Source organism: Lucilia cuprina, chromosome 5, assembly GCF_022045245.1.
Source record: "Lucilia cuprina isolate Lc7/37 chromosome 5, ASM2204524v1, whole genome shotgun sequence".
NCBI classification, from domain to species: Eukaryota; Metazoa; Arthropoda; class Insecta; order Diptera; family Calliphoridae; genus Lucilia; species Lucilia cuprina.
Window position 1 is genome coordinate 47,325,699 of NC_060953.1, and position 25,882 is coordinate 47,351,580.

Below are 25,882 nucleotides of genomic sequence, written 5' to 3' on the forward strand. Positions count from 1 at the left end.
AAAGACAAAAGTAAATATACTTTTTTGTATTTATTATTATTTTTTATTGTTAATGTAATTATTGTTAATATTGTATTTTCTTTAAGACAAATCGCTACTTATGTTACCCTTTTTCACTGTAATTTGGCAGCACTCTTCAAAATGTCGCCTTTGACGTTTTTCCATTGCAATTTGACGATTATTCAACTTTAATCGTTTGGCAGCACTGTGTGAAAGAAACGACGAAATCTGTCGAAGAAGTAGCAATATTTTTTTTAATTAAAATAAGCTGGCCAATTTTCAGCTAGTTACATTTATAAAAATACAAAAAAATATTAATATTTAACAAATAATTAACTAAAACATAATAATAAACAGAAATTGTGAAAATATACAACAAGAAAACGTGATTTTCTAAAGCAAATAAAACCAAGAAGTTCACTGTGAGAAAAAAAGGCAGCAGTACAAAAATACTTAATTGGTCGAGGTAAGAAAAGAAGTGGTTGGCTTTTCTTTTTTGTCAAGAAAAAAATAAAGAAAAAGTTTTGCATAAAATTTCTACCATCAAAAACTGATGAAATATTTAAAAAAAAATGTGGACCTCAATATTTAAAGAAAATTTTGCAAAATGTGAAAAAGAAAACCTAGAAAAAAATGCTGAATAGAAAATTAAAATTCTTATAATAAAAAAATTTTTCTGGGTGTCGTGACGTTTGCCATATGTGTGGTTGTGTTATAACACTTAAAAAAAAACTAACGAAGCGACGGCGATGTTTCGTGCGGTCAACGTTGTTTGCTTCAAATGTTTGATACAAACGTTTTGTATATTCATGTATAAAGAAAGTCAACAATAGCTGTAGCAGCGGATATTTAGTCGTTTGCAGCGCAGTTTTCTGGTTTGTCGTGTCCATGTTTATTTAGGCGCAGTGTTGCATTGCAGGTGTCGTCCGTCGTCATCGTAGTGTGAGGTTATGGGACTGTCATCACAGCACACAATGGATGCAAAAAAAGTTTACCAATTATAAAAGTGTGAGGTTTTTCTTTTTTGCCCAAATATTAACATTAATTTTGTGTGTTTTTATAATTTTTATTAGGATTAATAATTTTAATAGCTATTGCGTAGTTGAGTGTTTTCGAATTTGTTGTTAATGTTGTCAAAAAAATGTGGTGTTTGTTGTTATTTTCATTTTAGCCTTGATACAAAAACACTGTTTTATCGATTTATGTATACAAATTTTTTTTAGTAAAAATTTTGTTTACTTTTTATTAAATTAATTGAAGCAGCAGGATTTACAGTTAAAGCGAAAATAATTTCTTATAACTGATATACCATTTTGGGATTAAGACATTTTTTCGAAATATATTGGTCCATCTAAATTAAAGCAATATTAAGTAAAAAAAGTGATGTGTGTCAAAACATATTTTGTTTTCCCCTACACAAATAAAAACTTAAATTCAATAGTAAACATAAAGACAAACATTTTGGACCATTTGCTACAAAACTGAAGTAATCATCATAATAAAGATGATAACAAGAAGAACATAATGAGTGATTAATTACACACCAATTTTAGGAATGCGAGAATACATTCAGGTTGAACAGTAAACATATCTGACACATCTTCCTCATTTAGACAGCTCCTACAAAATTCATTGTATGGATGACCATTTCGACTAGCAAGAACTGAACTCAATATGGGGATCCATATAAGGTCATAACCATCTTAGCACTAGAACTAAACTTGAACTTTTAACTATTCTATAACTTACTGGAACTTAACTAGAGCTGAACTAAAACATAACTAGAATTAAACTAGAACTTAAGTAAATTTTAAATAAAGGTGAACTAGTAAGGAACTATGAATCAACTAGAACTGAAACTGAACTAGTTAGGAACTATGAATCGACTAGAACTGAAACTAAAAATAAACTAGAACTGAAATAAAATTTAACTAAAACTGAAGTGGAACTGAACTAGAACTGTACTAGAACTGAACTAGAACTGAACTAGAACTGAACCAGAATTGAAATAGAATTGAACTCGAACTGAAATAGAACTTAAACTAGGACTGAACTAGAACTGTACTAGAATTGATCTAGAACAGAACTGAACTAGAACTGAACAAGAACTGAACTAGAACTGAACTAGAACTGAACTAGAATTGAACTAGAACTGAACTAGAACTTAACTCAAAATGAACTAGAACTGAACCAGAATTGAAATAGAATTGAACTCGAACTGAAATAGAACTTAAACTAGGACTGAACTAGAATTGTACTAGAATTGATCTAGAACAGAACCAGAACTGAACTAGAACTGAACAAGAACTGAACTAGAACTGAACTAGAACTGAACTAGAAATGAACTAGAACTGAACTAGAACTGAACTAGACCTGAACTAGAACTGAACTAGAACTGAACTAGACCTGAACTAGAACTGAACTAGAACTGAACTAGAATTGAACTAGAACTGAACTAGAACTGAACTAGAACTGAACTAGAACTGAACTAGAACTGAACTAGAACTGAACCAGAACTGAAATAGAACTGAACTAGAACTTAACTAAAACTGAACTAGAACTGAACCAGAATTGAAATAGAATTGAACTCGAACTGAAATAGAACTTAAACTAGGACCGAACTAGAACTGTACTAGAACTGATCTAGAACAGAACCAGAACTAAACTAGAACTAGAACTGAACTAAAACTGAACTAAAACTGAACTAGAACTGAACTAGAACTGAACTAGAACTGAACTAGAACTGAACTAGAACAGAACTGAACTAGAACTGAACCAGAACTGAAATAGAACTGAACTAGAACTTAACTAAAACTGAACTAGAACTGAACCAGAATTGAAATAGAATTGAACTCGAACTGAAATAGAACTTAAACTAGGACCGAACTAGAACTGATCTAGAACAGAACCAGAACTGAACGAGAACTGAACGAGAACTGAACTAGAACTGAACTAGAACTAAACTATTCGAAATTTAGAATGCAAATATAAATATGTCTAAAATAGAAAATCTACTTTTAAAAAATTTTCATATATTTATGTATATATTGCAAAAATCGAAATTTTTATTCGATAAGAATCAGACCACCCTGATCTATATAAATGATTAAGCATGAAATTTAACACAATTAATGCCGATTTTATATAATTTCCCACGCATGTGTAACAACATACAGCCTTTGTCAACCGAAAATACACATGTCTCTGCTTATGTTCATACATATGTATGTAGGTACATATTTACTTTTTTTACCGCCAATAACTTTTGTAAATTACATTTTAAATTTTGTGCATATAGCTGCTTCAAAACTACCATTTCCCAGCCACTTTGTTGGTTAGTTGTGAATATTTTAGTGTCACCAATATTTAAACAGCAGCTACAAAAACAAAACTCTACTTTAAAGGGCTTCTTCTGCAAATGCGCTCAAACATCCTTTACAAAACATAAAATAAAGAAGAAAAAGAGAAAAGAAACTAAAGAAAAAGTTTAAGATTTGTCTGGGAAAATATATAAAATACGAACGAATATCGTTTTTAGAAGATTTACAGGTAGATCAAGAGCTCACAATGACGTTACCAATTATGATGGTTTGTGATGTGTTAAAGATGAGCTGCTGCTGCTGCTTCAGCTAGCTCAACTGTGTTTTTTTTTTTTTTTTGTCTTTTTCTTCAGATTTGTTTTTTGTGTAACTGCTGCTGCTCTTAGTTCTTAGTTCAGTGACTGATCTTGGGCATATGAAACCTCACAGGAAACAAGAGAAACAGCAGGGTATTACCTTATGTTTTTCTTCTTTCCATTTTTCATTCTTTTTATACGCTTACTTGTGTGCATATTCTTTTTTTAGCGAGTACAGAGCGATTGTAATGTAACTTTAAAAATAAATAACAAAAAGTAAATGTCTAAAAAAAAAGAAAAATAAATATCCTCTTCTATATATTGCAAAAATTATAAATAAAAGAATCGAAAATAATAAGATAAAGAGAAGAATATAGAGAAGAATTCAATTGTTCGAAGTATAAGAGAGAGTAGAGTTATAAAATGAATTAAATTTTACGACATTGTTCGTTTACTGTGAATTGGCTGAGTAATGGCATTGAGAAATAATATGTACTTTGTTGTGTGTTGTTTCTATTTTTTGCATTACATGTAGTATATAAAAGAATGTATTGTGTTTGGGGAATACAAACGAATACTTTTGTTTTGGATTTATAATTATTTGCAAGACCTGTTTGCAACGGTTTTTTTGGTTTTCAAAATCTAGAAGCGTATGTTCTATTATCAACTTCAAACTCAATTTTCCACAAAATACCAAAAAAAATGTTTCGGATTTAAAAATTTAATGACATTTTTAAAATTTTCACTAAAGTTTTAAATTTTTACTAGAATTTTGGAATTTTACAACAATTTTGAATTTTCAGTACAATAATATTTTTTAAAAACTTAGGTCTTAATAAACATGAACTGTACTACTAGAACAGAAGTAGAACATAACTAGAACAGAACTAGAACTGAACTAGAACTAACCTAGAACTGAACTAAAACTGAACTCGAACTGAACTAGAACGGAACTAGAACTGAACTAGAACTGAACTAGAACTGAACTAGAACAGAACTAGAACGGAACTAGAACTAACCTAGAACTGAACTAAAACTGAACTCGAACTGAACTAGAACGGAACTAGAACTGAACTAGAACTGAACTAGAACTGAACTGAACTGAACTAGAACTGAACTAGAACTGAACTAGAACTGAACTAGAACTGAACTAGAACTGAACTAGAACTGAACTAGAACTGAACTAGAACTGAACTAGAACTGAACTAGAACTGAACTGAACTATAACTTGAATAGAACTGAACTGAAGAAGAACTGAACTAGAACTGAACTAAAACTGAAGTAGAACTAAACTAGAACTGCACTAGAACTGAAATAGAACTGAACTAGAACTGAACTAGAACTGAACTAGAACTGAACTAGAACTGAACTAGAACTGAACTAGAACTGAACTAGAACTGAACTAGAACTGACCTAGAACTGAACTAGAACTGAACTAGAACTGAACTAGAACTGAACTAAAACTGAACTAGAACTGAACTAGAACTGAACTAGAACTGAACTAGAACTAAACTAGAACTGAACTAGAACTAAACTAGAACTGAACTAGAACAGAACTAGAACTGAACTAGAACTTAACTAGAACTCAACTAAAACTGAACTAAACTATAACTTCAACGGATCTAATATTTTATATTTTTACAAAAAAGTATTATTTTACTAAAAATTTGACTTCTGACTTTTTCACTTTATGTTCACAAGATCGCTTTAGGTTAAGTATTTGTAAACAAATGCTAAATAAAGTAGAATTGATGAATTTAATATAAATTTACTAAAAACTTTGGTTTTGTTGACAAAATTTCTAGAAAATTTGCAATTATTGTATATGCGATAGTAAACAAGTTTGTTTACTTAACCTTTTATTATTCAGCTCTAGGGAAAACAAATATTCTACTTAAGCATGAAAACAGTAACAGTAATTTAAATAAAAAAGAAGACAAATAATACCCCCTTCCCTTATTTGAAAGAAAAAACAAAAAACAATTAAAAATATGAAAAATAGCCACTAGTTCTAAAACTCGACACAGGGTAGTATATACGCCAGCTGTTGGTTTTCGTCATCAAAGTGTCAAATTCAAATTTTGAATATTAATTATTATTATTTTAAGCAAAATATAAAAAAGATGACATTCTTTAAAAATACTGATGACACAATCAACGACAATTTTCATCATCATAATATTCTTCTTGATAGTTTTTTTATTTTTACTTGTTTTTTTTCAATCAAAACTGAATGGAAGCTGCTGAGAATTTAGCCAGTAACAACAAACACAATAATATATATGAGTGAGTGATATTAAACGAAAGTGAAGAAGATATACAATACAAGATGCGTTTTACCTAAATCTAGACACTATAGTTTTATTTCAATTCTCAACGAGTGTAAAAATGTTTGTGTGATTTTGTTTGCTGATGCAGTTATATAAAAATTATACTATGGGAATTTTTATTATTCCTCTAAACAGGAAAACTACACCTCTACTATACACACATAACTACATACATACATACATACAGATACAACTTTTTTTGTGTGCAAAGGTAGAGTTTTGAATTAAAGATTTTTTTCATTGATTGGCAATTTGTTATGCTTTAGAATTCATTTGAAATTTTCTGCTGTTTTTTTATTTCTTTCCGATTTTATGGTATGTATTCTGTTAAGTTTTTCCTTGTTGTTGTTGTTTTATATTACAGCTTAGAAAAATATTGTCGCTTATTTTTGCTGGAAGAAAATCCATAAGCAATGAAGAGAAATGTTTTCGTCATTCTAGTAAATTTATTGGGAAATTTGTAGGGGGTTTTTGTATCCGTTGCAATCCATAAAAATTTAAGGCGTTTCTTTAAAGACAATTAAATTATAGACTTGGTCCTGCAAAGTAAAGCATTTTTGTTAGAATCTTTACCTTTGCAAGGGTAATTACATTTGCAAGAGTAGCAAATTGTCTATAAATTTTAACTAAACTGAAGCCTATTTTAATTTTAACTTAAATTGAATGTTAAGGTTTTTTCATTTTAAAAATATCATCTTGTTTAGAGCTTGCATATTTGCAATACTGATTTTCAATGATTTTTGGTCTTGTAAATACAAATAGATGCAGTTAATAGTAGTTTTATCTATTTTGAGTGCAAACTAAAGTATTCTAGAGGAAATACTTACATTTACTATGAAATCATGTGATATTTGCAAGAGAAGCAAATTTTCTAAAAAATTTAATTAAAAAGTAATCAACAGTAGTTATTTCTGTCTTTAAAACTAAAATATTCTATACACCTTGCTTATTTGCAACACAGGTTTGCAATGTTTTTTGTAAATTTTAACTCAAGATAGAAATTCAGTTTTTATTTTAACTTCAAATGAACAAAAAGTTTAAACACTTCAAAACTATTATTTTCTATAAATCTTGCATATATGCAATAGTAGTTTGCAATGTATTTTTGGTATTGCAAATATAAATAAATGTTTTTAATAAAAATTTTACAAACTAAATAAATTTTATTTAAATTACTATGTTAATGCCCTTATTTAAGTTTCAAATTATTACATTTGCAAGGGTGGCAAATTTTTAATTTGCATATTTACAACACTCATCTGCAATGATCTTTAACTTTTGCAAATTTCCATACATTTACTCAATAAATGTATTGTTAGTGTGGTCTGGCAAATAGAAATAAAAGACGACATTAGTATTCAATCTTGTATATTTACAAGACAAACATATTGGCAAAGCCTTGAATTTTTAGAAATTTACTTTAATACAAATAACAAAAGTTTAATTTCTAAATTTTTATTTAACAAACTATAGAGTCTGCAATGTCTACAAGGGTGTTTTACTACTATACTATACTATACTATACTATACTATACTATACTATACTATACTATATTATACTATACTATACTATACTATACTATACTATACTATACTATACTATACTATACTATACTATACTATACTATACTATACTATACTATACTATACTATACTATACTATACTATACTATACTATACTATACTATACTATACTATACTATACTATACTATACTATACTATACTATACTATACTATACTATACTATACTATACTATACTATACTATACTATACTATAGAGTCTGCAATGTCTACAAGGGTGTTTTACTATAAAGAGTGAATTCTTAAAACAACATTAATACACAATCATGTATATTTACAAGACAAACATTATTTGCAAAGTTTTTAATTTTTAGAAATTTGCTTTAATATAAACAAAAGTAAAATCTGCAATGTCTACAAGGACATTTTACTACAAAAAGTGAATTCTTAAAACAAGAAATCTTCAAATTCTTAACATTAAACTGTTTCTTTGGTATTTCCTTAAAAATTATTAAAATATCACCTTAGTATATCTACTCACCCCCTAAATACACTTTAACAAATTAGTATCCCGTTTAAATATTTGCTAATCTTTTCTACGTTTTTACTACCTGTGCTGTATATACTTTATATAATCCCAATATTCTAACTCTCCTGCAAACATTTCAACAATCTTTACTACAGATATACTACGAACATAGATAGCCATTTTTGACTTTAAATATTTTGCAAGGTAATTTAAAAAAAAAACACAAAAAGAATCTCTATCCTCCTCCTCTTTCATTGACCTCTAATACAAAAAATATTCTTTTGATGATACGAAAAAAATTGTTTATTTTGAAATCTGCTTTTAAAACCGAAGAAATCTTCTTTACTTTATCTGCTGCTGATGCTTCACTTGTGAATTTTTGTTGTTTTTGTTGTTGTTATTGTTTGCATTTAAAAAATATTTCCTTCATTGATGGCTGGTTGGGTTGGTTGGTTGGTTACTTACTTCGTTGGACGTTCAGTTTGTCAGCCAGCCTGCCTTGCGGGTTGTTTTCTTAATAACTCAGCAACTAGGACCAAACAAAAAATATAATTTGTTGTTGTTACACACACACTTTCTGTATATCTGTCTGTTATTGTAGTTGCTTTTTTTGCTCACCATCTTTTACTCTTCGGTTCCATGTGTACATCAGTTGGTGTTTTCTATTCTTGGATGTATGTGTATTTTCCCATCGTTTTATTTGCTTATTTTTCGTTTTGTTTTTATTATATCTGGATTTTTATTTTACTGCCACTTCTACGTGAGAATAACAACTGCCGCCTTGTGACTGTGATCTTTCTTAGTTTCTTACTACTACTACAACTACTACTTTGTTGTATCTCGTGGAAGAGCAAACAAATATTTGTAGTTTTTTTTGGGTTTCTGCTGTTTATTTTCTGTTAGGAGGGATGCGAAGTTTCTGGATGTTGGTACTAAAATGTGTTGTTCGATGAAATAAGGTACCTTTTTTGAGGAGTCTCTAATTATTTAGCAATATCAAAACTAGAACTGAACTAGAACTGAACTAGAACAGAACTAGAACTGTACTAGAAAAGAACTAGAACAGAACTAGAACTAGAACTGAACTAGAACTGAACTAGAACTGAACTAGAACTGAACTAGAACTGAACTAGAACTGAACTAGAACTGAACTAGAACTGAACTAGAACTGAACTAGAACTGAACTAGAACTGAACTAGAACTGAACTAGAACTGAACTAGAACTGAACTAGAACTGAACTAGAACTGAACTAGAACTGAACTAGAACTGAACTAGAACTGAACTAGAACTGAACTAGAACTGAACTAGAACTGAACTAGAACTGAACTAGAACTGAACTAGAACTAAACTAGAACTAAACTAGAACTGAACAAGAACTGAACTAAAAATGAACTAGAAATGAACTAGAACTGAACTAGCACAGAACTAGAACTAGAACAAAACTAGAACAGAACTAAAACAGAACTAGAACTCAATTAGAACTGAACTAGAACTCAACTTTAACTGAACTAGAACTAAACTAGAACTGAAATAGAACTCAACTGAATCTGAACTAGAATTGAACTAGATCTAAACTAGAACTGAACAAGAACTGAACAAGAACTGAACAAGAACTAAACAAGAACTGAACAAGAGCTGAAGATCTGAACAAGAACTAAACAAGAACTGAACAAGAACTGAACAAGAACTGAACTAGAACTGTACTAGAACTGAACTACAACTGAACTACAACTGAATTACAACTGAACTACAACTGAATTATAACTGAACTACAACTGAAATAGAATTGAACTAGAACTGAACTAGAACTAGAATTGAACTAGAACTGAACTAGAATTGAACTAGAACTGAACTAGAACTAGAACTGAACTAGAACTAGAATTGAACTAGAACTGAACTAGAACTGAACTAGAACTGAACTAGAACTGAACTAGAACTACAACTGAACTACAACTGAACTAGAACTGGAATATAACTGAACTAAACTAGATCTGATCTAGAACTAAACTAGATCTGGTATAGAACTGAACATGAACTGAACTTGAACTGAATAAGAACTGAGCAAGAACTGAACGGGAACTAAACTAGAACAAAAGTAGAGCTGAACTAGAACTGACCTAGATCTGATCTAGAATTAAACTAAAACAAACTTAAAACTCAAATATCTTTGAGAACTGAAATGATAAATATCTTCGTCAAATCAAATATGTATTCTAATCCAATTTTATACAAGCTCAAAGATTATGACAAGATCGCAAATTTAAGTAATCACTAGTTAGTACTATTTTTGGCAATTAAGTAGAGCAAATATTTAAGTACAGAAATCCCTTGACAGTAGAAATTGTATGATTATATAGGATATCAAATCACTTGAACTAAGTTTTCAAAAGAACAATAATAATTCCAAGCATGTTTGCAAACATATCAGGTACTAAAAAATGTAAATCGCAGATAGTACTTAAACCTAAAAACAATGCATATCCATACATCTCTGTGGTACTGACATTTGTTGTAGTATTTAATATTGTTGTTGTAATAGCATCATCATTATTAACAACATCCATTTGTTTCCATTTCGTTTTAGTTGCTGTTGTTGTCTGTTTTAATTTTATTTCATCTTATTTTTATTTTAGTTTTTTGTTCACAAATACTCCACCACTATGGGAATTTTGCCATTTTTTGTCCGTTCCGTTTATACACTTTATTTTTATTTTCCTATTCTCTCTCTCTCCGTCAGTCAGTCAGTCGGTATTAATTCATTGCGGAATGTTGGTTGGCAGTTGTGTATTGTGGATTTGTACTACGACGAGTAGGTAGTAGAGTGATGAGTAGTTTTGAGTATAATCGTGTATTTTAGTTGCGTTCTGTTTTGTAAACGAAGAGAAGGATTACTTTTTTATTCTCCAGTTATTTTTTTTTTTTTAAATTTTTCATAAGTTTAAATTTGTAATTATGATAAATTAATATTACTTTAATTGAATGTTGATTAATTTGTGGTAATTTAGTTTTTTTTCCTCTAGTTTTTGCATTAAAGTATATTTAATAAATAAAATTGATTTCTAAAGAACTCAGAAAGTGTATAATTACTTAAATTGTTCTTAATATTTACAACATGTGTAATACAAGAAAAAAAAATAATATGAAAAAAAGTAGAGTATCGATGGTAACAAAAGAAACAGGTGTTTTGAAGTTCTTTTTTTGTGTTTCGATTTTCATTCTGCAAATTGGCCATTTAACCTTTGGTTGCAGTTGCATTATGACGTCTGCTAACATAATACATTGTTAAATAAAAAATCACACACAATATATTGGAATTTATAAATTGTTTACTTGTGAAAAATTATTTTTTTGCAACAAAATCATTAACGTGCTTTAAATAATTGTGAGCTGGTTTAAATTGTAAAAAGATTTTTTTGTGATAAAATTTTTGCTTTTTGTTTAATACCTGGAATACCTAAAAGGTTTTATTTTTACTAAAATTCGGAAAGTGTGAATAATTCTAATTTCTAAAAAAGTTGAAATAAAAGTAAATGGAAATTAACAAAAATGTTTAAAATTTTTTTTGACAAATTTATTCAATCACCTTTTTTCGACATCGTGAAACAGACAGTGACTGTTTTAATTTACAAAATATGAATATCTAAATAACGAGTCTATATACATAATCATCTTTGATTCTCATTTTTTCTAAATAACCAGAAATATTAGCTTAAGAACATAATCTTCAAGTCAATTGTCAGCATCTTTTCACAACACTTGGAGCTGCGAATAACCCGATTGCCAAACGTATAAAGATTCTCAACTTAACAACAGCAGTATCACCAAAATTAGATCTGAACTAGAATGGAACTCAACCAAGCTAGAATTGAACTGGAACTGAATTGGAACTGAACTGGAACTGAACTGGAACTGAACTAGAACTTAACTAGAACTGAACTAGAACTGAACTAGATTTGAACTAGAACTGAACTGGAACTGAACTTGAACTGAACTAGAACTGAACTAGAACTGAACTAGAACTGAACTAGAACTGAACTAGAACTGAACTAGAACTGAACTAGAACTGAACTAGAACTGAACTAGAACTGAACTAGAACTGAACTAGAACTGAACTAGAACTGAACTAGAACTGAACTAGAACTGAACTAGAACTGAACTAGAACTAAACTAGAACTGAACTGGAACTGAACTAGAACTGAACTGGAACTGAACTAGAACTGAACTAGATTTGAACTAAAACTGAACTAGAACTGAACTAGAACTGAACTAAAACTGAACTAGAAATGACCTAGAACTGAACTAGAACTATAGAAGAACTGGTTTCAATCTAAACTCTATTCTTTTCCTAGCAATAAAATAAGTAAACTAAAATGTATCTATTTTTTCCTCTTTCTTTTCAGAACTTGAAACCACCAAAATAAAAGTTGCATTAACTATAAAACGTAATATTACATTTACACAACTCACAGAATACGAGTGAAAACGCCGAAGAAATACAAAAAATAACCTTAAATTCCTTTAAGGTATATTATGGAAGAAAAATGTATCGATCAATTTGAAACAGTTGCATTAAATCTAACTAAAACTTCTTCAAATATAACAACAACTATAACGCCAAGTGATAATTGTTCCAACAAGACACAATTTTTTATAACATCGTCCTCGTCATCTTCAACATCGTCAACATTATCGTCCACATCAAACGGCAGTCGCAGCAGTACAGATCAAATCTCTTTAAACTCTTCGGTAGATAAAGAAGATTTTGATAAGGCCACCACAAGTCGTAGTTCCATGTCTCTGCTACAAGAAGAATTTGAAACAAATTCACAACATGATTTTGCCGAAGTCTTGGACGAAGATGATGAGACAACAACATCGGGAGTATTGGAAGCATACGAGATAAGTTCCTCGAATCTATTGCCAACGACAAATGATGATGTAACCTCAGAACCGGTGGCGGTAGTGGATGATAGTTCCTCCACAGATGCCATACAAATAATAAAGGTTTCCGATGCCTCCACTGAATCGGCAGCAAGTAATAATGGATATTTCAATCCATCAGAGATTTATGTCATTAACGATGATGATGATGAGGAGGAAGATGATGAAGATGACGACGTTGATGAGGAAGATGATGTTGTAAATGAAGCTGAAGATGATGACGATGTTGAAGAGGTAATTGAGGGCAACTTAATAAATATCGATGACAATCTGCATATCGAGGAAGATGAAGATGATGAAGAAGCAGAAGATGATGAGGAAGAATTTGATATGAATATCACAAATCAATCTTCCCAACGTTCAACACAAAATACCACCACCTCAACACAGGACTCTTCTACAACACAAAACCAAACTAATGGTGTTATTATGAGTACCAATGGAGCCATGATCTTCTTAGAAACTCCTGTTGTAGAAGAACAACAACATCATCATCACCATCATCTACATCATTCGCAAATTACAAACTCCTCGAAGTCAACGTCCCTCAACGAATTTGCCAACGACAACAATATGAAGCCAAAACGTTTAAGTGATGAATTTTCTAAAAATTCAGCAAATACAAATGAAACTCCCACTTCTTCAACGGCGGCAAGTAGTAAACTTATGCAAGAGTCCAATGATATGATCTACGATTTAACCGAATCTCAACCCTGTCCCGAGACACAGGCTCATGAACGTATGTCATCACGTTTGAAAAAGATGAACTTGAATCACGGCAATACAAATAACAATATAAATTCTCAGGATTTGCCTACATCCTCCTCTTCAAGCGCATCGAATTTATCATCGAACATAATGCCCTCACTATCGGATATACAGTCAATGGATTTAGTTGAACGTCGTGACTTTGAACATGAACAACGTCTAACGGGAGGTATTATTTTAAAATCAAGTTCGCTGATTAAAAACAACGTGCTTGACTTGGGTTTGGTTAAATCTCAACAACAGCAGCAGCAGCAGAAAAACAATAGCAATAATGCAAATAATGGAGAGGAGCAACCGTCTAGTAGCCATTCCAGAGGATTTTCTTCTGATAGTAAATGTACCTATAAAGATTTGTCAGCAACACCCACAAGTAGTCGTAAACTAATGGTACGTCTAACCAAATCAACTGCCAAAATGAATTTGTGCAACACTCTAAGTCATAATCAACAACAGCAACAAACGCAATCGCAACAGCAACAAGCGCAGGAACTTACTACAAAAACATCACAACGCAGCAGTACTGAACAACAAATACCAAAATCTTTAAACCTTTCCGCTAACTCATCCTCATTATCATCGACATCATCTGCCTCGTCCTCATCATTAACACCTGTAATAGCATCCGCATCAGCCATAACAGCAAATTCTACCAGCGTTATTGTGGAAGCCGCCTCTTCACACAATTCCGAAATTTATTCAAATTCCAATTCAAATGATAGTCTTACATCACGACCATCTTCAACTAGTTCGACGTTGAATAAACGTCCAGAAGTATTAACACAGGAGCAGAAAGTATATAATAAACACTCAACAGTCGCCGCAGCATCATCAACTTCTTCATCAGCATCAAACTCTTCATCCTCTACATCATCCACAGCTGCTCCATCTTGTGTGCTCGAAAGTGGCTGTAGTCGCACTAGCGCCATACAACCTATTGTCAATAATTCTAATCATAACAGTAATTCATCTTCCTCCAATGAAGCACATGACGACGATGTACAACCCTCAACATCATCGGCCAGATGCCAATATGCTCCTCCACCCAGATCCCAAAGACAAGTTAATGCAAGTGCTCAAACTAGTGAACGCTATTTGTCCCGTTCGAATGCCATTGCTGGTGGAGCAGTTTCCGCAAATGCCGGTAACGATATTTGTTTGTCTGCTGCCGCTTTACCCAGCCGTAGCGGCAGCGCCAATCATCGACGTTCCGAAATCTCGCAAAACCTAATGGATGGCTTTAGAATGCTCAACGAACATTTGGATAATAATTTTACTTTCAACCATCAAAATACTTCGTGGAATGATTGTGAGGAAAACAATTCAGATATCGAAGAGATTTGTACGTGTCATCAGAATTCAATGAGTGATGGCAGCAGCCATGGCGGTAGCATAAGTGATTTAAATGATGTTGATGAACTGGACAGTGGACATGTTTATGGCAAAGATGGTGGCGCCGATTTATCTTACAATATAATGCATAACCTTTCCATATCAGAAGATGTAGCAGCCTCGCCTGAATGTGTAGGAACCCGGAAACGCAAATACACCGATACACGTCTAATGGAACATGACTACAACTCAGCCACAATAACGGGTAGTGGAGGTACGGGTGCAAGTCTAGAAAGTAACAGTCGTAAGCGTGTAGCTTATGATTTCACTTCAACACCTCGTTCGTCGCAAGTTAATGCGGGAGCATTGGTTCATATTACCACACCTTCACAATTATTGGCCACCTCCTCCACCGGTTCACCTTTGGGCAGACGCACACCACGTTCCCTTATACCCACAAGAGATAATCCGCCACCAGAGTTGCAGCAATGGCTTTCACAATTCCAACGCTGGTCTCATGCAGAACGTCTCTTGGCTGTCGATCGTCTGATCGAACATTGTGAACCCACACAAGTCCGTCATATGATGAAAGTGATTGAACCACAATTTCAACGAGACTTTATTTCTTTACTACCTCGAGAGTTGGCATTGCAAGTACTTTCCTATTTGGATCCTAAGGATCTGTTGCGAGCCGCGCAAACCTGTCGCAGTTGGCGTTTCTTGTGCGATGACAACCTGTTGTGGAAGGAGAAATGTCGCCAGGCTCAAATATTGACTGAACCGCGAACGGATCGTCCAAAACGTGGTAGAGCCGGTAACATGCCACCGATAGCGTCGCCTTGGAAGGCGGCATATATGCGTCAACATATAATCGAAATGAATTGGCGTTCACGACCTATACGCCAACCAAAAGTACTGAAAGGACACGATGAACATGTGATAACATGTTTGCAATTTTCCGGAAATCGTATTGTCTCTGGTTCGGATGATAATACATTGAAGGTGTGGTCAGCGGTTACGGGAAGGGTGAGTTTTTTATTTATTATTTAAATAATATGTTCAGTATTAATCAATTTTAATTTAAAAATTTCAGTGTTTACGCACTTTGGTGGGTCATACAGGCGGCGTTTGGTCTTCTCAAATGTCGGGCAATATCATAATCTCAGGTAGTACGGATCGTACTCTCAAAGTTTGGGACATGGAAACGGGCCAATGTGTACATACACTTTTGGGTCATACCTCCACCGTGCGTTGTATGCATCTACATGGCAACAAGTAAGTTGTTGAAAGACTTTTTTGATATTTCCTTTATAGATTAATCACTTTTTTGTTGTTTTTACAGAGTTGTTAGTGGTTCTCGTGATGCTACTTTGCGTGTTTGGGATATTGAACAGGGTACTTGTTTAAGGGTTTTAGTTGGTCATTTAGCGGCCGTACGTTGTGTGCAATACGATGGTAAATTAATTGTATCAGGAGCTTATGATTATATGGTTAAAATTTGGCATCCAGAACGACCAGAATGTCTACACACTCTACAAGGTCATACTAATAGAGTTTATTCACTGCAAGTAAGTTTTTCTTTCTTTCTAATTTAAAAATGAAATCTAATTATTTTTTTAATATTTTTTCCAGTTTGATGGCATTCATGTGGTTAGCGGTTCTTTGGACACCTCAATTAGAGTTTGGGATGTTGAAACCGGCAATTGTAAACATACATTAATGGGCCATCAAAGTTTAACTTCTGGCATGGAATTACGTGAAAATATTTTAGTTTCTGGTAATGCTGATTCTACGGTTAAAGTTTGGGATATTACCACGGGACAATGTTTACAAACCTTGTCAGGTAAGTTGCCGGTTTTTTTTTTTTTTTTGTTCTTGTTTAAAGGAATGTTGTTTCTTAATTTTTTTGTTTGTCATTCTTTGTGTTTTTCTCTTTAGGCTCCAATAAGCACCAATCGGCTGTTACATGTTTGCAATTTAATTCCCGCTTTGTTGTCACAAGTTCGGATGATGGCACCGTGAAATTATGGGATGTTAAGACTGGTGAATTTATACGCAATTTAGTTTCATTAGATTCGGGTGGTTCGGGAGGTGTTGTTTGGCGTATAAGGTAAGTTTTTCTTTATTTGGGACAAGGAGAGACAGATAGGTGGAGAGACAAATAGATAGATGGAGAGACAAATGGATAAATGGAGAGATAACTAGATAGATGGAGAGACAGATAGATAGATTCAGAGACATATAGATTGACGAGAGACAAAAAGATAGATAAATAGATAGATGGAGAGACAAACAGATAGATTGAGAGACAGATAGATTAACGAGAGTCAAAAAGATAGACGGATAAACAAATAGATATACGGAGAGACAAATAGATAGATGGAGAGACAAATAGATAAATGGATAGATAAATAGATAGATGGAGAGACAGATAGATAGATTGACGAGAGACAAAAAGATGGATAAAGAGATAAATAGATAGACGGAGAGACAAACAGATAGATTGAGAGACAAATAGATAGATGGAGAGACAAACAGATAGATTGAGAGACAAATAGATAGATGGAGAGACAAACAGATAGATTGAGAGACAAATAGATAGATGAAGAGACAAACAGATAGATTGAGAGACAAATAGATAGATGGAGAGACAAACAGATAGATTGAGAGACAAATAGATAGATGGAGAGACAGATAGATAAATGTAGAGACAAAAAGATAGATGAAGAGTTAAATAGATCGAGAGACAGATAGATGGAGAAACAAATAGATAAATGGAGAGACAAATAGATAGATGGAGAGACAAATAGATAAATGGAGAGATAAATAGATAGATGGAGAGACAGATAGATTGACGTGAGACAAAAAGATAGATAAAGAGACAAATAAATAGATGGAGAGACAAACAGATAGAACTAGATAGATAGATAGATAGATAGATAGATAGATAGATAGATAGATAGATAGATAGATAGATAGATAGATAGATAGATAGATAGATAGATAGATAGATAGATAGATAGAACTAGATAGATAGATAGATAGATAGATAGATAGATAGATAGATAGATAGATAGATAGATAGATAGATAGATAGATAGATAGATAGATAGATAGATAGTTTGATAAATAGATGGAGAGATAGAGAAGTATCTATTTCTTAGATGTTTGTTTCAACTAAATAAATCTTTTTTTTTCCTTCTTCCAGAGCCAACGATACAAAATTAATCTGCGCAGTTGGATCACGCAACGGTACCGAAGAGACCAAACTAATGGTACTTGACTTTGATGTTGAAGGCGCTTGTGTTAAATGTTCATAGGAAATAAAAGCAAATTATTTAGTAACAATAATCAAGGAAAATCTTATCTCCAAATTGATTTTAGTACGTTATTATGTTTATAAATATTTCTTTAAAAGACGCCAAGTTTTTATCTATGCCTAAGCTGAGAAAAACAAAAAAAAAAAAAAAACACAAGTAATTATAACATACATATACAACTTTAATTCCAAACAGTTGTAATAGCAAAATGAATGCAAAACAAAAAGGCTTTATAAGCTTTACAAAAGAAATCATAATACAAAGGCTAAACTTAACTAATAATGCGCATAGTGTTTTCCAATTACAAAAAAAAAAAAAAAACGAAGAAAGCCTCCCCCCACGACCTTTATAAAGATAACACAAATACCTTAAACAAATGGAAAGTTTTGCAATAACTTTCTGTTAAAGTATTTGTCATTTCAGAAAAATTTAGTTTAATTTTCTAAACTAAAACTTTTGCCCTGAAACATTACTTGTTTATTAGTTCGTTTTTTTTTTTAATTATTATAATTGAAACGTTAGTTTTTTAGCTTTTGTTTTATTATGATTTTGCAAAACAGTACTGATATTGATAATTTTGTTTATTGAAAACAAAATTTATTACAATTTTGTTTGTTATTACAAAACAAACCGGCAAATTTTAGCTTTATGTTTATGTTTTTTATTATTATTATTATATATATAATTAATTAATTTAATTTAATGATTTATTAACAAAATTTAATTAAAATAATAATTGCTAAGAAATCATCATAACAACAACAACAAAATTACTTTGTTTTAGACGCCCCTCTTTGCAATCTTTTATTAATTTTTTTTCTGTTACATATATTGTCTTGTTTTTTTTATATACATAAAACAATTGAAATTTTGTTTGTTTTCTCTTTAAATGTTTTTGTTTAATCAATTAAATCAATTAACGCTTCCAAATGTCCAAAACAAACAACACAGTTAACGTTTTGTTTTTATATAGAAGAATTTGTTTTTTTGTTATTTTAAATCATATAATTTGTTTTAAAAATCTCTATTAGTTAAAATTATTACTTATTCATCCCCCCACCCCTTAAAACCCCTTAACAAAACAAGTTTCTTGTTTCAAGTATTTTAAGCTCTTCCTTTAAAAATTTCTCCTAAAAGAAAGAAAACACCTTTCCCTAAACAAAATAACAACAACAAAAGTAAACCCTCTCTCTCTGTCTCCCTCTTTACTTACACTCAAACAGACAAAGTACATTTTTTACTATAAATCACATAATACAGAAAACACCTCTTAAGAAGGCGTCCTCCTCAATTTATAAGATATATTTAGAAAATATTAAATAATAAAATATATATATAAAAAAATAAATCTGCCCCAAATATTGCCAGTAAACAATATTGTACACATATATATATAAATATAATATAGAAGTTAAAAACAAAGAAAAAAAATTACAAAAAATAATAATAAAACATATTTTTTAAATTTAAGTTCTAATACTAAATAAAAACAAAAAAACAAATAATTCCATTCTTAACAACCAACAAACTTACTTACCAATATTATGTTATCATTATTTTTATTATTATATAAACATACCAACCACAATAATATTAATAATTAAAACAATTGGTTGAATATGTTTTAAACCATTAGCCACCGAAAGTAAGAGAAGAACTTTGTGTCCGTTTTGTAGTTTAAGATTAAAAAGAAAACATAATTTCGTTTTTTTTATTAAGACTTTATAAATGACGCTTTGGTATGCAAGTAAAATTTGCACAAAATTAGACTCATATAAATATATATATTTTTTTAATAAATTTATTATTTTATTACAATATTTGTAAATTAACTTAAACTTATTCGAAGATTTTCTTTATTTAAACATATTTTTTCTTTGCAGCTAAATATGAAAAAGATGAAATGTTTTTTTTTTATAGAAATATGTTTAAATATGCCTTTTGAAAGTCAAATATGCTTATAAGACCCATAATAAGCTGTTGAAAGAAATATCGTTTGTTGTAAAATATGCTTTTAAAAGTTATAAATATGCCCCATAAAAAGATCTTGTGAAAATATGCCAAAATATGCTCTTAAAAGTGTTATATGCAAAATAAGCTTTTTAAAGAAACAAATTGGTTTAAAGTGTGATATTAATGGTTTAAGCTAAGATTCATAAAAAGGTTTTGTGGAAATATGCTCTTAAAAGTATAATATGCAAAAATATGCATCAAGATCGAATGTTTCAAATAAGCTTTTTAAGGGTTAAACAAGCTTTTAAAACCATGTTGTGAAAAAATGCCAAAATATGCTCTCAAAAGTGTTAATTAAATATTTATATTAAGACCTTTTTAAGGCGCGCATAAACCGCCTTCACAATAACACACAAGTAATATGATCTGTCAAAATATTGGCCCCTATTTTGCATTTGAATTCGAATCGAATTTTTCTCCGTTTTTCAACTTTGGTATTCTGCATTTCTATTCGACTCTCCGCCACATAAACAACAACTTACAAAAACGTAGGAACGATCGTAACGCAGAATACACAATTCGTAAAGCATTGAAGCGAAATGAGATTGCTTCTTCTTTTTCTTACAATTCAGATTTTTGTTGAAATACCTTTTTTCGATCGTTGCGTAACTGAATACGTAAACGTAATCGAAATGCAGAATATGGGTGATTGTGTTGAAAAGAACGGATGGGATCGCAATATTTTATGAAACCATAACACATTAAGAGAAAATATGGGTAGAAACATGGTGTACTGAATATAAGGTGACATCACTAGCCCAGCTGATCATTGTTTACAATTTTTATACACAAACTTGAATACAGGCTTAAACTGCACGTTTGTTAAACTTCATATAAACAAATTTGATAATTGCGCGGTGGCTCTCAAGTGCTGGTATCTTGTTAAGTAAACCGTGGGTGGAAAATTTGACAGTCTTATGGCTCTTGAAAAGATTAAAAAAAAAGCAAGTCGCATTCGAACTGGGATGTATTTTTATGTAAACACAAAAGTAAAACTGCTGTTTTCATCTTAATTTGTTATTGTTTTATACCAATCGTGTAAACACAATAACTCTTCAGTTATACGAATGGAATTTCATTTTACTTTTTTATTAGACTTTACCTATATATAAAGTGTAATCAAGATATGCATATGTTTATAGTCTGTTTTTCATAAAAAGTTGTAGATATATGTCAAAATATGCTCTTAAGAGTTTAATATTCAAAAGTATACGCTCAAGAGTCAAATTAGTTTTTTTTTAGTCAAAATTTGTCTGTTGCGTTCCCGCATTCTTTTACGAACACGATCGAAGTTTTTAGAGTTCTCTGAATTGGAATAACCTCTTTTCAATTGAAATCAAATTGAAGCAGAATATGAGAGATTGTGTAAGTCCTGAGATCGGGGATACTATCACCACTGGAGTGCTCACAAGGCCCGATCGTGTCTGCTAAACACCATTTTTGAAGCTTATATTTTCAAAGATCTGTTTTTGAAAGCAACTTAAACTATTTCTGTTTATAGTTAAAGGTTCTAGGTTGTTATTATACTATTCTTTTGATTTCGACAATGCATGTTAAACTGTGTTTATTGACAAGATACAAAATAAAAAAAATCATTTTTTTCTGATTTTTTGGAGTCTGTCAGTCCCAGAGTGTTAAACCCCTATTCTGCATTGCTATTACGTTCTCACAATCATTCCAGAACAAAAAATAGCAAAACCTCAACCAAATAGGGTTCAATATCGGAAATATCATTCCTGCCTAACACTGATTGCAAAAACTCTCCACTCTGAAACTGTGGAAACTGAGTTTCTGAACTTCGAAAAATAATGTAATCAGTGAACAATTTTTTTCCTAAAAAGAAGCACACAATAGGTTATTCACTTCTATTCTGTACGATCGAAAAGAGGTATTGCTTTTAATAGAACACTAAAAACTTGCACCGTTTCGTAACAGAATACGGGAGTACATATTCTATTACGACTCATCTGATGAGTTTAACAAAAAAACTCATATTTGACCCTTGAGCGTACACTTTTGCATATTACACTCTTAAGAGCATATTTTAGAATATTGCATATTAAACTCTTAAGAGCATATTTTGACATATATCCACATATATGCCAAAACATTTCTCTTAAAGAATATTTTAATTGGCATATCTTTTTTCGTTCAATCTTAAGTGAATATTTTTCATATAACACCTATGCTTTTCTAAAGGTCCTTTAGAAAAGCATATAACACTTTTCATAGCATATTTCGATACTCTAACAAAAAAGATGGAATCTTAAGAAAAAGAAGAAGAAGCAATTCCATTTTATTTCAATGCTTAACGATTGTGTGTGTGTGTTCTCTGCATTACGATCGTAACTACGTTTTTGTACGTAGTCACACATATTCTGTGTTTCGATTATGTTTCCGCAACCAGTTAAGTAACGTTTGAAAACGGGTATACCAACGAAATATGGAATCGTAAGAAAAAGAAGAAGCAATTCCATTTTATTTCAATGCTTAACGATTGTGTGTATTCTTTGCATTACGATCGTAACTATGTTTTTGTACGTAGTCACGTCTTTACTGCATTTCGATAACATTTCTGCAAACAGTTTAGCAAGGGATATTAAGACAAAATACGGAATCTTAAGAAAAAGAAGAAGCAATTCTATTTTATTTCAATGATTTAACGATTATTTTTATATGCTCTGCATTACGATCGTAACTACTTTAAAGTTAATTGTTATTTCAGCGTCTGCAGTGACATTATTCGAATGCAGTACCAAAAGCAAGCGGAGAAAAGTTCGATTCTCTTCTAACGGATTTTAATGACCCCTATTCTGCATTTCAATTTGAATCGAAATTTTCTCCGTTTGGCAACTTTGGTATTCTACATTTCGATTCGACTCTCTGCCACATAAACAACAACTTACAAAAACCTAACTACGATCGAAACGCAGAATACACACAATCGTTAAGCATTGAAACGAAATGGAATTGCTTCTTTTTCTTACGATTCCGTTTTTTGTTGGAATACCTTTTTTCGATCGTTGCGTAAGTGAATGCGTAAACGTAATTGAAATGCAGAATAGGGGTGAATATATAAAATTTATCTTAATAAGAGCTGGTCCACACTGGGAAACTTTTATTGAGAAACTTTTTGATTTTGTGTGTGAGACAAAGAGATGGTTGATATTTCGTTCTCTCACACACAAAAATCAAAACATTCCCAGTGTGAACCAGGTCTAACAAAACGGACACAATTTTAACAAATAAATTAAATGTTTTCGGTTTCTAGAAAAGAGAGAAAACTTTCCATTAACAAATGACCACAAACCATTTATAAATATAGCTTTCATTTAAAAAAAAAAAATATATTCAATAAACATAACATTAAATAAAGTACAAGCGTACAAACATAATAAGAAGTATGTACTAATTGTAAGATAAAATTAAAACTTCAAATTTCTACAACTTCTAAAAAAAAGAAATAAAAAAGCTGCAGTGGTAAGAAAGCTAAAAACGAGAAAAAAACTGTTTAAATCTATATAAAACCATGGTCTAACATAAAATAATAAACTTTATCAAACCCCTTCCCGTAAAAAAATTTGCAGCTCAGCCCAACACACAAAAACTTAAAAAAAAATACATTTAATTATAAAAATAAGTTGTATTAATAATAAAATTAAAGAAAACGAAACAGAACGCAAAATCTACCATACATACTATTATAACATAAATAATAAATCAATATATTATTATAAAAAAACAAATACATTTTTAATTATAGACTGATTTATTAGTAACTAATCTATATATATTTTAATATATTACAAAAATATTATTAAAACAAAATAATAATTAAAAATAAACATACATAATAAAAATCCAAAATAAAAATCTATACTTTAAACTATATATTTAACTATGATTTTCACTTTTTTTTCAAAATTGTGTATAATTTTTTTTAAATTTTCTTTTTTTTTAAAAAAAGGAGTTGAAATCAATCTTAAAGCTCTTAAACATTATTTCCTCTTTATTTAAAATTTATTATGCTTTAAATTCTTTTTAAATAAAACGTATTAATTATACATGATGTTTAAAATAACAAACAATTATAGTTATTAATAATGAACAACAACAGCAACATATTAAAAAACAACAAATAAATAATAAAATAAAAGAAAATTGCAGGAATTGTAAAAAAAATAAACAAATAAAAGTGTTTTTTATTTTTTAGAAAAAATTTTTTAAGAAAAAAAAGGATTAAGGACCTTAAACACCTACACGCACAAAACTAAATCGCTGGACTTTTTTTTGGATATGACTTCATCACACACTCTATTTTGACAAATATTGATCATTTTAGATAAAAAAATGGAAAAAGTGTTTTTGAAGGATATCGCAGGATATTATCCTTTTTAGCATGTAGTGACATTGAATTCTTTTTTTTTGGGGGGGGGGGGTTTAATTAGGATGGCGGTGCATCAAGCACTCATATTGCCAGGTTATCACACGTTTGTCCAGAGAAAACCCCACCAACCGACCTATACCTTCATATAGGAAGTTGGAGCATCCGGACTTGATTTCATCAAAAGTATTAATGGTCTCCACCAGAAAATAGTTCCAGAGTTTTAATGGTCTCCACCAGTTTATATTTGAGTTTAAATGGTCTCCACCAGGTTATATCGTGAGTATTCTATGGTCTCCACCAATAAAAAACATAACCTCACTCTGAGGTAAAACGAAAGCACGCGTTTAATGAAGACAACGCATAACTTAGAACAGTTATACCAAGTAGTGCATTAAATTAGTGCGGGGTGAGAAGTAATTCTGTCGAAAGCCCAGCAACAAGCACAAGCCTGACCGTCCTTAAGAAAGAAATAAAAGACCTGAATTACAACTGGACATTGAATTCTAAAAAATTTTCTATAGAAATATCCGTTAATTGTAGCTGTAAACTGAAAATATCGAGAAAAATTAAAAAAAAAATCTTTGGACACCGATGTCCCATATACGAGAAAGAGTTAACGCCCACCACAACCTTTATCCACCATTTTGATTTTGTTTGTGACTTCAGTTACGCAATGGAGCGTCGAATCGATATGCAGAATAACAAATTTGTCAAACGTATTCGGCAATGCTGACCATATAATACCATACACATGTTACAAAAGCTAACATGTGATTTAGTTTTCATAACAAATATTGTTGAATAAAACTGTGGATATTTAAGTCAAATTTTGAAGGGAGCTTTTTATAGGGGCTACGGTCAAATGAGGCCCTATAATTATAGAGTTCAGGATGGTCATCAATGCTTGTATAGAACTTGGTTTTTTTAGCTTTTTATCGAGTTATAAGCATATTAAACATAATTATGAACTTAAAAGCCCTCTTGGGCGAGTTGAGTTGTATGGGGTCTAGGTGAAATAATGGACCGAGGTTAACTATTTTCAATAGGCTTCGTCTACAGTACCATAAAAGATCATGTGCCAAATTTCATTAAATTATCTCCAAAATTGTGACCTGTAGTTTGATT

At 31.0% G+C, this 25,882-nt stretch overlaps 1 protein-coding gene and 2 long non-coding RNA genes across 3 annotated transcripts; 1 reads left to right on the top strand and 2 right to left on the bottom strand.

Annotated features, from left to right (window-relative positions):
• The first annotated feature begins 185 nt into the window (after window positions 1-185).
• Window positions 186-20,195, top strand: LOC111678670 (F-box/WD repeat-containing protein 7). Its single transcript, XM_023440084.2, has 7 exons — window positions 186-466; window positions 12,400-16,063; window positions 16,131-16,312; window positions 16,380-16,605; window positions 16,670-16,880; window positions 16,976-17,147; window positions 18,246-20,195. Exons 2-7 carry the CDS (start codon window positions 12,530-12,532, stop codon window positions 18,355-18,357), a joined length of 4,437 nt encoding a protein of 1,478 aa, XP_023295852.2. The 5' UTR covers window positions 186-466; window positions 12,400-12,529; the 3' UTR covers window positions 18,358-20,195.
• LOC124419920 lies at window positions 3,253-3,837 on the bottom strand. Its single transcript, XR_006940915.1, has 2 exons — window positions 3,524-3,837; window positions 3,253-3,433 (listed from the first exon to the last, which is right to left on the bottom strand). It is a non-coding gene; the product is annotated as an uncharacterized LOC124419920 (long non-coding RNA).
• LOC124419921 lies at window positions 8,399-8,890 on the bottom strand. Its single transcript, XR_006940916.1, has 2 exons — window positions 8,617-8,890; window positions 8,399-8,527 (listed from the first exon to the last, which is right to left on the bottom strand). It is a non-coding gene; the product is annotated as an uncharacterized LOC124419921 (long non-coding RNA).
• Window positions 20,196-25,882: the final 5,687 nt, after the last annotated feature.